Genomic DNA, 14586 nt, shown 5'->3' on the forward strand with positions numbered 1-14586 from the left:
GGGTGGCGGCGGCTGCGGGCCCCATCTGGCTGCAGGCTGCGGGGGCGGAGGCCTCTGGGGGCGGCGGGGGCGGGGAGGGGAGGGGCCGGCCGACAAATGGCGGCAACGGCAGCGGCGGGCTGCGCTGCTGATTACACGCGGCCAGCCACGCCCCGACAAGATTCCCGCACTCGCAGCCATTCCTGCAGCCCTCTGTGAGCGCACGCCGCTTAGGCTTACGAACGCTCGTGCGTTACTTCTTCGCATCTCGACTGCATCTTCACGCACTGTCAGCTCCTCCCGCGAGTGGTGCTGCCCTGCTTCTATCAACTCCTTATCTACGCATCCAGTGTCACCTGACGAAATACTGCTCATCCCTTTAAAAGAGCACGCAGTTTGTTTTGAAGTAGGTGAAATTGAGGTAAAACCAGCTACAAGATGACAATTTTTGAACTATATGAAACAAAATCGTCAGAACTTCTGAACTGTTTGCCTTAGGGTATTCACACTGCACGGTTTCGCTGCGGGGCATGAGGGGAATTAGTATGCGCATGCGCACACGCCTTGTTGTTGGCCATTTGCGCGTGAAAATGTCACGGTACAGCGTGCCCGAGCGTATAGCGCTTGTGAAGGCATACAGTGCGGATCAAAGGAAGTTTGCGATAGAGTTCAAGCTGAAGACAACCGGTCCAAGTGTGCTAACAACCAAGAATTTGAAGTTAAAATCTTCTGGGTTATTAGGTCGCGTCATTTTTCTTCTAAAATGTTCGATGTTTCGACCCCTCTGCTGGGATCTTCCTCAGGATCTTTTGGTGTCCACATTCAGTTATCTCGGTTCCCACATCTCTGCTGATGGCGACTGCAGCCATGAGATCCGGAGACGCCTGTTGCTCGGTAGACAGGCGATGTCAAACCTTGACAAGGTTATAAGGTCCAGAGATATAACAGTAGCAACAAAGATCCGTATTGTGAGGGCTATGGTCTTTCCAGTTGTGATGTATGGATGTGAGACCTGGACCATTAGAAAGGCTGAACGGCGAAGAATTGACTCCTTCGAATTGTGGTGTTGGAGGAAACTTCTTAAAGTTCCATGGACTGCAAAGAGAACCAACAGATCAATATTGGAGCAAATAAAACCGGCTTTCTCCCGGGAAGGTCTAATGTTAAAACAAAAGATGACCTACTTTGGACACACAGTGCGAAGGTATTCCTCGCTGGAAAAAACATTAATGCTGGGGAAGATTAGAGGAACTAGAAGACGAGGACGTCAGAGGACGAGATGGTTCGATGGCATCACAGAAGCAATGTGTTCCAACCTGGAAGGTCTACGGGAGAAAGTGCAAGACAGGAAAAAGTGGCGTGATTTGGTTAATGGGGTCACGAAGAGTCGGAACCGACTAAACGAATGGAGAGTGAGAGACTGCTAGAACACTGTCAGAGACGAGTGTCGCGTCCACTTATAAAGGGGGAGTTTTCTGGCGTTCGTGCTGGAGAAGTGATAGTATTGGTTAAAGTTCATATGGCTAACGTAGTTGGGCCATAGTCATAGGCTAATATTCCCGCTCTGATGAAGAAGGGGAGTTGGTAGGTCATCTCCTGTGGATACCATTGGCGGGCCACCGTCATTGGATAGAAAGGCACTATTGCACACTTATGCTGGAGAAGGGTTATTGGTTGAAATGCCTGCTACCGCTATTGGTTGGTCGTCATCAGTGGCTAGATTCGTAACGAACAGAGCAAGAGAGGGGGTATGTTTACCCAAAATAATATTGTCCGCCGAGGTGACTTGGAGCGCATTGTTTATGCCGCTCACACACCGCGGCCGCGTATTTACTTCCTTGATGGCGGGGAGCCACGAAGCCAGAAGCCTATAGCCGTCCTCTCTATTGAAATTAGATGCATTCTTAGAAATTTCAACCGCTTCTCGGATCTTTCTTCCGTAAATGTTTGTTTCTTTAGCCAGTACACGTACGTTATTAAAATCGATGTCAGAGCCACAGTTCTCGTGATTTTCCGGTACTGCCGATTTTGCACTTTGTTTTAGCCGCTTGTCCCGTTCGTGTTCCTTAATGCGTTCTTTAACAGTTCTTCCCGTTTCGCCTATATACACTTTGCCGCAGCCACATAACACTTGATAGACGCCTGCATTGTGGAGGTAATCAGGTGCATCCGTTTTCCGTCGGAAAAAGTATTTTATTCTGTTTTGACTAAAGAAAGATGTCTGAATACCATTTTTCTTTAAAATTCTGCTTATGCGGTCAGTGGCCCCAGAAACGAACGGTAACCTGACGGAGTGAGAAGGCGGTTCCTGGTCATTCTTATTGGCGGTATAAATATTCCGTCTAAAAGCCCTGTCGATTGAGTAACTATCATACCCATTTGCCTTCAATGTCCTCTTTAAAAAATTTAAAAAATTTTAGAAGGAACATGACGCGGCCTAATAACCCAGAAGATTTTAACTTCAATGACAACGGCCACGAAAGCCTGCAGACTTAATTTGATTCGCAACTTTGAGAGAACGGTTAGTGTTCGTAATGACAGCGTTGGTTGGCAATGTCGGTCGTCCAAGAAGATGCAAACGCCTGAAAACATCGAGAACACGAGCTGCACAACAGGTGGGAATCAACTGGGAGACACTGCAACGAATTGTTGTTCAAGACCTGCATCTCTTCCCTCTCAAAATTCAAACCTATCAGCCATTAAGCCCCAGGGCCATGGAACAGTGGTTGTGTTTAGCCGCCGTATTCTCCGGATCTGAACACATGCGACTCCTTTTTGTGGGCCATACTAAGGACAAGGTGTACAGCAGTAACCCCAACACCTTTGCTGAACTGAAAAGAGCTATTCAGGAAGTCATCGACGGTATCAATATTTCGACACTTCAGCGGGTCATGCAGAATTTCGCTATTTGTCTGCGTCATATCATGGCCAATGATAGTAGCCATATTGAACATGCCATAACATAAATCTGAATATCTGAAGTGACGTTTACATTTCAATAAAGTGTACACGCCGTAGTTTGTAACTAATTTATGTTTTTTTCTTATAGTTCAATAACTGTTACTTATATAAATTATTTCTAATGAACAATAAGTTTCAGTCTGGCACCGCACGACCGCTACGGTCGCAGGTTCTAATCCTGCCTCGGGCATGGATGTGTGTGATGTCCTTAGGTTAGTTAGGTTTAAGTAATTCGAAGTTCTAGGGGACTGATGACCTCAGATATTAAGTCCCATAGTGCTCAGAGCCATTTGAACCATTTTGAACAAGTTTGGAAATTAATGTTTTTCAGATATCTAATGCTAAGGCTTCCTGAAAAGTAATGCCAGCTAATTTTTGTTCTGTTCTCACTAACAGTTGCGGTATTACATGTCGTGCATATTGCTCCGTCGACTTTCTCACTGTCGCAAGTTGCAACTCTCTGCCCCTAGAGGGATCCGAGTTGAAGCGAGTTGAAGCGTGTAAAGTGACGCTTTGTAACGAACAACGTCGGTGCGTGAGGAACAGCGGGCTGCACTCGTGTTTCGAATTCGAAAAGCTCGTCCACACTCCGTGTCCTTCAGCGGCACAATGCCGGACCACTAGCGCTGCGACATCTGCAACAGTCCAAACCTTGGGTTCTCTGTCACCGATCCTCCTTACAGTCCCAGCTTCGCCCCATCATATTTTCATTTGTTCCCAAAACTTTAAGAACAGCTACGAGGACTTTACTTTGATATTGATGAAGCGGTGCAAGCAGAGGTGAGATTGTGACGCCATCAACAAATTCAAACATTCCACAGTGACGATATCTAAGAAAATTGTCTCTCGTTGAGAGAAATTTGTTCATCGCCAGAAATGTTGAGAAATAAGTTTCTAGACACGAAGAATAATGAAGTAGAACGTTAATAAAGTATGTTTTATTCAAAAAACTTCAAGAGTGTTCATAAAAAAATTCGGAGGCATTATTTTTCAGCATGCTGTAGTATATTCAGGAACATGATACTAGTCCAGTAAAATATTTCAGGATAAAAAAATATAAGTAATAGCCTCGTTAGGTGCAAACTACCTGAGGGGTGAAATGGACTGCTCCTGTCAATGGAGGGAAAAAACTTGACAACTGGAGAAAGTTTTATTTTCCTGCAAAAATTTACGAAAACATCTACACATATCGAAAATACTACCAAAGGATATTATGAGTACGTTGTAAGTCTGAAAACTAGCTTCTAATAAAATAAAAAATAAAAAACTTTAAAACGGATCTGTACTGAGATGAGACGACGTGTGCGCCTGCAGCCAGGCAATTCCTCAACACCTCTGCAATCCCAGATGCCTTCTAGCATTCTCGTGGGACTACTCACGGCTTGTCCCAGTACAGGTACATTTTTAAACTTCCCAATAAAGATGGGCGACTGCTGTCGAACTGGGGAGGGGGGGGGGGCCCTTAGAGGGACTTATTTACGCATGCATCAATATCGCCCCCCGCCCCCCCCTCCAAAAAAAAAAAATCACACCACAGGAGCACGCGAATCAGGAGGGCTGAGAATGCATAACCACCCTACGCTGCTTCGGATCACGTTCAGGTTTCACTAAATGGTTTTGAACAGTCCATAGTGTTTCCAGCCTGCACACAAGAGCAAAAATTGAGGTCGCGCTGCACTCCAAAGCGGTGCGATCACGTTCATGGGGATGCAGCCCCACGGTGTTCTTACAGAACGGATGAAACGTCCAGGAGTGTCAGTAGTGTCAAAGATTGCTAAGAACGACGTCCTGCTACTCATCGAACTGTCAGCTGTACTTTTCGACCACGAAATGTGTGGGATCAACGCGGGAAGAAAGGGGTTATTTCGTTGACGCTTTAATGTCACCTTCTGAGGTCTTTTCGTGTCGATTCAGAGGGCGATCTGTCTGAAATGTCTTCATCGGCCACCCAACAAGAAAACCGCTTGAATTCAATGCCGGGTGCTGTGATTCCGATTTCCACCGCAAATACGTCAAGTGAAAGAGTGGAGTGTGGAGAAGATGGTGTGTGACGACCTTCGCATGGTGTGACACATCAACGGTGGCGTTGGGCAGAATTATAGTGGAATTTGGTGCCAATGTGACATTACCCCACCTTACACATCACAAGAACTCCTGAGTTCCATCCTTTGTTTAGTATAGTGTCGACACCTTGCTGTTTGAAGCGTTGTCGTGCTCGAGGATGACGTCACAGGATGCCAGGCTTTTGCACCATTACAGAGAAACGTCGTGGGCGCCTATGAGCCAAATTTCAAAGTTCTGCGTCGCAATGGGAGACAATTACGAAGTTTCGAAAGTCAACCTGCAATTGTGTTTCTCAGTGTTGTTAGGCATTTATTCACTAAGCCATGCTGTTTTATTTCTTCCTCTTCGTGCATTTATTATTGTTTCCGTTGGTGTTCCCATCTCCTTCCCCTAAAAGTTAAAGGCCACAGGCGAGATTTTGCCAAACAAGAAGTTCGTGTTTAATGTACCGAAGTGATTTGACCTCCGTCCGGCCCCGGTAGCTGAATGGTCAGCGTGGCGGAATGTCAATCCTAGGGTCCCGGGTTCGATTCCCGGCTGGGTCGGAGATTTTCTCCGCTCAGGGACTGGGTGTTGTGTTGTCCTAATCATCATCATTTCATCCCCATCGACGCGCAGGCCGCCGAAGTGGCGTCACCTCGAAAGGCCTGCACCAGGCGAACGGTCTACCCGACGGGAGGCCCTAGCCACACAGCATTTCATTTGCCCTCCGAACCATTACGGTTATATTGTTAAGTTCGCTGGAATTAACAATAATTGTGATTGGACTATTAAATCTCAGTAAAGCTAGCAGATTAATTGCTATTTCACGTCGCCTACTTGCCGCGAGGGATTAGCCGAGCGGTCTAAGACGCTGCAGTCATGGAATGGGCGGCTGGTCCCGGCGGAGGTTCGAGTCCTCCCTCGGGCATGGGTGTGTGTGTTTGTCTTTAGGATAATTTAGGTTAAGTAGTGTGTAAGCTTAGGGACTGATGATCTTAGCAGTTAAGTCCCATAAGATTTCACACACATTTGAACATTTATTTTTTTTTATTTCACCTTCCCAAAAAGCTCCTATCTGAACTATTGAAATTCTGCCAGGATAATTAAGATTTAAAAAAAATACAGATCTAATTGTGATTACTAATTTTTCCTCTACACTTTATATATTTCGTTCACAAAGTCTTATTTCGACCTGATGTTCATTATATCACTGACCTCCGGAGAGAAGAAACGAACGTTTACCGCTGTCAAATGTCTATTTTTTCATACAGTGCGCTTCACAGTTGCTCAATCCCTTCAGCTCATTTCTTAGACTTACGAGAGCGATGACTGGGTTTTGCGTTTCCCTGATGTTTCCAATTCGTGATATCATCTACATCTACATGGATACTCTGCAAATCACATTCAAGTGCCTGGCAGAGGGTTCATCGAACCACCTTCAGAATTCTCTATTATTCCAATCTCGTATAGCGCGCGGAAAGAATGAACACCTATATCTTTTCCATACGAGCTCTGATTTCCCTTATTTTATCGTGGTGATCGTTCCTCCCTATGTAGGTCGGTGTCGACAAAATATTTTCGCCTTCGGAGGAGAAAGTTGGTGGATGAATTTCGTGAGAAGATCCCGTCGCAACGAGAAACGCCTTTCTTTTAATGATTTCCAACACAAATCCTGTATCATTTCTGTGACACTCTTTCCCGCATTTCGCGATAATACAAAGTGTGCTGCCTTTTTTTGAACTTTTTCGATGTACTCCGTCAGTCCTATCTGGTAAGGATCCCTCACCGCGCAGCAGTATTCTAAAAGAGGACAGGCAAGCGTAGTGTATGCAGTCTCCTTAGTAGGTCTGTTACATTTTCTAAGTGTCCTGGCAATAAAACGCAGTCTTTGGTTAGCCTTCTCCACAACATTTTCTGTGTGTTCCTTCCAATTTAAGTTGTTCGTTATAATGGACTCGAGAACACGCAATTTCCGCAAAATCTGTCTAAAATTTAAGTTGGACCTATCAGTTGATAACTGTTGACGCACTGGATGGGCTGCCTCATGTTCATATGACATGTTGTGGGTATATTCTACAGATATTCTCGCTTTTACTGCCTGAAGATAAAGGACTGTGGCTCAGAAATCGATTGTATTTAACGCAATTTTGAGCTCTGTTACCGTGCTTGCAGAAACTAATAATGAATTACAGAGAATCCGCTATTTTACTACAACACAGTTTTTGTTTCATTTAACCCCAGACATGTTTCAACACATTTTGACGTCTTCAGTGGATTTTTGTCCTTTATTGTTTCTAAAATATATACATAGTAATTTTATGCAAGTTAAGAATATAGTGTGCGCTGATATGAAACTTCCTGGCAGATTAAAACTACGTGCGTGACCAAGACTCGAACTCGGGACGTATGTCTTTCGCGGGCAAGTGCTCTATCGACTGAGCTACCCATGCACGACTCGCGACTCTTCCTCACAATGTCGACTCCACCAGTACCTCGTCTCCCACCTTTCAAACTTCACAGGAGCTCTTCTGATAACTTTACGGAACTAGCACTCTGGAAGGAAGTCCGGAGTTCGACTCTCGGTCCGGGACATGTTAGAGCAACCTATGAATTGAATTTTCGTTTACAATATAATCCTAAAACTATTGCTATGGCTTACAACACAGTTGCATCCATAATTCGCCAATAAGCACGAGAAATCGTAAGTAAACGGTGTTAAAAACCCGCAATACAGTCTCCGCAGTAAACCACACCAAACAGTTTTTCAAATAAAATTCTCACGAAATTTTACCGACTCCCGTAGATCACCTTAAACATAAAATACAATAACACATTTAGTAGGCAAATAGTATTCAACTGCAACTGAGAACAGGTCAATTACAGCAGTGGTAAGCGAAAAAGGGGGCATGTGCCAGTATTTTACCGGAATACATAGTTTAGAGATAATATCCTAAACAAAAATTCAATTCAAACGTTGCCCCAACAACCCTGTGTTGCCCATTCTGATTTTTGTAGGCACAGCCACAGGGCGGACATAATTCGAAAACGGTAAAATTACATATTGAATCTAAAGGACAACAAAATTTGATGTGAACTTATTCGTAACATACATAATATCTGTAGGCATATACCTCAGAAACAATGAAAGAAAAATAAGAAAAAGCTTTGAAAATACCACAATTATGGTTACACATCTTTTGGAAATAAACAAAACAGAAAACTGTGTTCCTGCGGGAAGGCTGACCTCCTTTAATTAGACACGATTGCATTTAAATTGGAAAGCAAGCTTCATTTGTTTGGCCATAGAAATGAAAACAGAGGAAACAGCACTTATTTTTCCGTTGTGGAAAAAAAAAGAAAATCCCTGTTTTGGTCTGGTTGGTTTCGCAATCAAGTTGCATATAGATCTGCTGCGTAGTTGTATTATTTTGATGTGAACTTGGCGTGGTCGCCCTTGCCTTGGCAACAATAGTTACTGCAGTATACGCATTATGGATGACGAGCTGCTACTGCGATTTAAATTGACGATTTATTTGGGAATAAAGACGCAACCAGCCGCGTTTCTTCGTTTTCGTGATACGATTTATTGTGCCATTAGCGTGTTTTCGAGTCACTACAGGCTCACCATCAGTTGGATGTGTTACAGAAACATTATATCGTGGACCAAGTGTAGCTAAATGCTGTAGTGGTGATGCTGGCGAAAATGACAGAAATTTATTTATCCTTAATGAAATTTTGCAACTCTCTGCAAAGAACATATGGATGATCTTCGACACAAAAGCTTAAGCAAGTCTTGCTTTGCGCCACATGCTGCTCGTCTATGAACATTCTGGTGGTGATGTCAATGACAATCTTTCTGCGTTACACGTTGATGAGTAAGGGTTACAGATGGATCTTCTTGAACAATTAGAGACTTACATTCACAAGCTAAGGTCACCTCAGAAAATCTTAACGAACAATGCAGACATTTTTCTTACAGAATTTCCAAGACTCCTGGTAGCAAAAGACAAAAAATTATGATAATAATAAGACATATCTATCTCCCCTGTATAAATCATATTCTACTAGTCATGTAACAACTATGGCATTCTGCAACTCGTTCAGTCTTCAATTACGTAGCAAATACTTCACTCACTTTTCAACTTTTCAGTAACTTTTAATCAATAGTACGTGTATATTACCAATATAAAAACACTCCTATAGCTAGCAAGATTCACTTAAATATATCATCGGTGCTTCTAAATATTATTCTATAACGCAATGCAACTCAAGCCAAAGATCATGTGTAGCAAAGTGTGATACCTATCATGTTCATATTCTTTGTAATAACATACAGTGTTTACCTTCTGTCGTGTGAGTAACACCCATTCCACAAGATTTTCTGCAAACGTAGCATTATTTTGATGCCACACGCAGTATCGACAACCGCAGGAATTGTTATTGACAGTGATACAAGGAAGAATGTAAATGTTATTACTCCTCATTTCACTTGCAGCAATTTAAGCTGTCATCTTAAGTTCCTGTCTTAACCACGCACTTGGAAATCTCCACACATTCGGAAATAGAGAGCCAAATACTTCATGAAAAATATGAATTTTATTGCTGCTCCTTTCAGTCGTAGCAATTTAAGCTGTTGTCTTAGATTCTGGCCTAACCGCACACCGGGAAATCGCCAAATGTCTACTTCATTCTTCGTTATCTATTCACTACAGAAATGTAAATAGCATCGAACTTTGCAGAATATACTTGTATTAGATTCGGAGACAAGTCCCAGAATGTGTCACCAATGCTAAGATGGAGAAAAAAAGCTGCATGTAACGGGACGTGAACCTTACACTCTTCAACTCCTTAAACCACAACATTATCCATTATGGTAGCACTTCGTCATGTGATATTAGTTTCCTGTCTTGGTTATCATAGTGCCTCCTGAAGGCTTGTATCATTGATGCATTATTAACTGACATTTCACGATAATGGTGACGTTAATAATTTGCAATTAAGCATGAAACACACTCGTATTATAACTTGTAGTATGTCGTTTCAAGTTAACGGCGCACGGAAAATTTATCATTAACTATAAAAACTCAGTCCTGAGAGATCAGTCTTACATGAAAGCATTAACCATCAAAAAATTGGTGTATGACGTCGATTTACGACTGTAATTATAATAGATCGTACCGAGATCAAAGTGTTAAATCTCCGAACGCTGCCATGAGTCTTGTGAGACGTCCGTACCGAACGGTAACGAAAGTCGATAGTAATTTCTGCGGTTGTCGATTCTGCCGTGACGTCACGTTTGCAGGAAATGTAAGTGAGCGTTATTCTGTGCGAGTAAGTGTAAAACCAAGCGCAGCTAAATAATGTGTATATTGAGTGTATTACCTGAAATGTACATTATTGTAACTAATTTACTATGCGCAGCACGCCCCAGTGTATTGCAATTACCCAAAACATAATAACATTTCCGTTTCGTACACATTTCGTTATTGATAACTACATTTCCGTCATCTTCTCTAGCCGCATCACCACAGCGTCAAATACACTTTGTCCACAATATACACTGAAGCGCCAAAGAAACTGGTACAGACATGCGTATTCAAATACAGAGATATGTAAACAAGCAGAATACGGCGCTGCGGTCGGCAACGCCTACATAACACAACAAGTGTTTGGCGCAGTTGTTGGAGAGGTTACTGCTGCTACAGTGGCAGGTTATCAAAATTTGAGTTTGAACGTGGTGTAATAGTCGGCGCACGAGCGATGGGACACAGCATTTCAGAGTTAGCGATAAAGTGGGAATTTTTCCGTACGACCATTTCACAAGTGTACCGTGAATATCAGCAATCCGGTAAAACAACAAGTCCCCGACATCGCTGCTGCCGGAAAAACATCTTGCAAGAACGGGACGACTGAAGAGAATCGTTCAACGCGACAGAAGTGCAACCGCAAATTGCTGCGGATTTCAATGCTCGGCCATCAAGAAGTGTCAGCGTGCGAACCATTCAACGAAACATCATCGATATGGGCTTTCGGAGTCTAAGGTACACTCGTATACCCTTGATGACTGCACGACACATAGCTTTCCGCCTCACCAGGGCCCGTCAACACTGACATTGGACTGTTGATTACTGGGAACATTTTGCTTGGTCGCACGAGTCTCGTTTCAAATTGTATCTAGCGGATCGACGTGTTCGGGTATGGAGACAACCTCGTGAATCCATACACTCTGCATGTCAGCAGGGAACTGTTGAAGCTGGTGGAGGTTCTGTAATGGTGTCAGGCGTGTGCAGTTGAATGATACGGGACCCCTGGACGTCTAGATACGACTCTGACAGGTGGCACGTACGTAAGCGCCCTGTCTGATCACCTGCATCCATTCATGTCCATTGTGCGTTCCGACGGACTTTGACAATTCCAGCAGGACAATGCGACACTCCACAAGTCCAGAATTGCTACAGAATGGCTTCAGTAACACTCTTCTGAGGTTAAACACTTCCGCTGGCCACCAAACTCCCCAGACACTAACATTATTCAGAATATCTGGGATGCATTGCAGCGTGCTGTTCAGAAGACATATCTACATCTACATACATACTCCGCAATGCAGTCAGCCTCAAATGCTGGTTCTCTAAATTTCCTCAGTAGCGATTCACGAAAAGAATGCCTCCCTTCCTCCAGAGACTCCAACCCGAGTTCCTGAAGCATTTCGTAATGATCAAACCTACCAGTAACAAATTTAGCAGCCCGCCTCTGAGTTGCTTCTATGTCCTCCCTCAATCCGACCTGATAGGGATCCCAAACGCTCGAGCAGTACTCAAGAATAGGTCGTATTAGTGTTTTATAAGCGGTCTCCCTTACAGATGAACCACATCTTCCCAAAATTCTACCAATGAACCGAAAACGACTATCCGCCTTCCCCACAACTGCCATTACATGCTTGTCCCACTTCATATCGCTCTCTAATGTTAAGCTCAAATATTGAATCAACGTGACTGTGTCAAGCGCTACACTACTAATGAAGTATTCAAACATTATGGGATTCTTTTTCCTATTCATCTGCATTAATTTACATTCATCTATATTTAGAGTTAGCTGCCATTCTTTACACCAATCACAAATCCTGTCCAAGTCGTCTTGTATCCTCCTACAGTCACTCAACGACGACACCTTCCCGTACACCACATCATCATCAGCAAACAGCCGCACATTGCTACCCACCCTATCCAAAAGATCATTTATGTAGATAGAAAACAACAGCGGACCTACCACACTTCCCTGGGGCACTCCAAATGATACCCTCACCTCCAATGAACACTCACCATCGAGGACAACGTACTGGGTTCTGTTACCTCCTGGAAGTCTTACGCATCTGTGGACAGACCTGCAGGATCCAGCACTACTTCAGACATTAGTCGAGTCAATGCCACGACGTGTTGCGGCACTTCTGCGTGCTTGAAGGGGCCCTACGCGATATTAGGCAGGGGTACCACTTTCTTTGGCTCTTCATTGTATGTTCCTGCAACACCTTGATTCGATGATAAACCTGCAGTCGCTCGAAAACATATTAATTTTGCAACAAGTCGTATCAAAAACCCAAAAACTGGTTGCATATTTATTTGAGAATGAATCGCCAGTATTTATTACGACGAGAACGCCAATACTTCAGCGTGAGGGACTCTGTCAGATTGCCGCCAGCGTCGGCTCTTGTAGCCGCGATCGGTAAGATCTCGCATTCGCTTGCCTCCGATGCAGAAAGTGTCGCCCAGGCGGCAAAAGACGCGCAGCCGAGGCGGTGGCGCCCGCGCGATCAATAGCCGAGCTGACGTTGGAGGCGGCTCGGCGTCTTGCGCCGCGGGAACGACTGCCGCCGCTCGCCACTCACCAGCCAGCCACAGCCGGCATCGACCCGAGACACGCGCCGCCAGACCGCACGGCACCCAAGACGGGCACCGAGGCTAAGCGAGGCAGCCTCGACCCTCTGAAGGAGCGACGCGTCCTTAACCCTGCTGCTTTCCTTAAAAAACTACGCCGAAGTGACAATAGTCGCGCGATAGCGATGTGCGCATGTACACTACTGGCCATTAAAATTGCTACACCACGAAGATGACGTGCTACAGACGCGAAATTTAACCGACAGGAAGAAGATGCTGTGATATGCAAATGATTAGCTTTTCAGAGCATTCACACAAGGTTGGCGCCGGTGGCGACACCTACAACGTGCTGACATGAGGAAAGTTTCCAACCGATTTCTCATACACAAACAGCAGTTGACCGACGTTGCCTGGTGAAACGTTGTTGTGATGCCTCGTGTAAGGAGGAGTAATGCGTACCATCACGTTTCCGACTTTGATAAAGGTCGGATTGTAGCCTATGGCGACTGCGGTTTATCCTATCGCGACATTGCTGCTCGCGTTGGTCGAGATCCAATGACTGTTAGCAGAATATCGAATCGGTGGGTTCAGGAGGGTAATACGGAACGCCGTGCTGGATCCCAACGGCCTCGTATCACTAGCAGTCTCGATCCCTGAATCAACAGATGGGGACGTTTGCAAGACAACAACCATCTGAGCGAACAGTTCGACGATGTTTGCAGCAGCATGGACTATCAGCTCGGAGACCACGGCTGCGGTTACCCTTGACGCTCCATCAGAGACAGGTGCGCCTGCGATGGTGTACTCAACGACGAACCTGGGTGCACGATTGGCAAAACGTCATTTTTTCGGATGAATCCAGGTTCTGTTTACAGCATCATGATGGTCGCATCCGTGTTTGGCGACATCGTGGTGAACGCACATTGGAAGCGTGTATTCGTCATCGCCACACTGACGTATCACCCAGCGTGATGGTATTGGGTGCTCGTCTCGGTCACCTCTTGTCCGCATTGACGGCACTTTGAACAGTGGACGTTCCATTTCAGATGTGTTACGACCCGTGGCTCTACCCTTCATTCGATCCCTGCGAAACCCTACATTTCAGCAGGATAATGCACCACCGCGTGTTGCAGGTCCAGGACGGGCCTTTCTGGATACAGAAAATGTTCGACTGCTGCCCTGGCAAGCACATTCTCCAGATCTCTCACCAATTCAAAACGTCTGGTCAATGGTGGCCGAGCAACTGGCTCGTCACAATACGCCAGTCACTACTCTTGTGGTATCATGTTGAAGCTGCATGGGCAGCTGTACCTGTACACGCTATGCAAGCTCTGTTTGACTCAATGCCCAGGCGTATCAAGGCTGTTATTATGGCCAGAGGTGGTAGTTGTGGGTACTGATTTGTCAGGATCTATGCGCCCAAATTGCGTGCAAATGCAATCACATATCAGTTCTAGTATAATATATTTGTCCAATGAATACCCGTTTATCATCTGCATTTCTTCTTGGTGTAGCAACTTTAATGGCCAGTAGTGTACAAATAGTGGTTGTATCGCGTAAACAAGGTGTAAAAGGGCAATGCATTGACGGGCTGTCATTGGTTCTCAGGTGATTCATGTGAAAAGGTTTCCTACCTGATTACGGCCGCACCATGGGAATTAACCGGCTTTGAACGCGAAATGGTAGTTACAGCTAGACGTGTGGTACATCCCATTTCGGAAATCGGTAG

The 14586-nt window shown here is 44.8% G+C and overlaps 1 protein-coding gene across 1 annotated transcript in view; it reads left to right on the plus strand.

The window, feature by feature from the left end:
* LOC126095467 (homeobox protein ARX-like) overlaps positions 1–14586 on the plus strand; it is a 67721-nt gene that overhangs the window by 29423 nt on the left and 23712 nt on the right. The window contains exon 2 of the mRNA XM_049910258.1: positions 12739–13019. Coding sequence (XP_049766215.1) covers positions 12739–13019 — 281 coding nt within the window. The remainder of the gene's footprint in view (positions 1–12738; positions 13020–14586) is intronic.

This window comes from Schistocerca cancellata, chromosome 8, assembly GCF_023864275.1.
Source record: "Schistocerca cancellata isolate TAMUIC-IGC-003103 chromosome 8, iqSchCanc2.1, whole genome shotgun sequence".
Classification (NCBI taxonomy): Eukaryota; Metazoa; Arthropoda; class Insecta; order Orthoptera; family Acrididae; genus Schistocerca; species Schistocerca cancellata.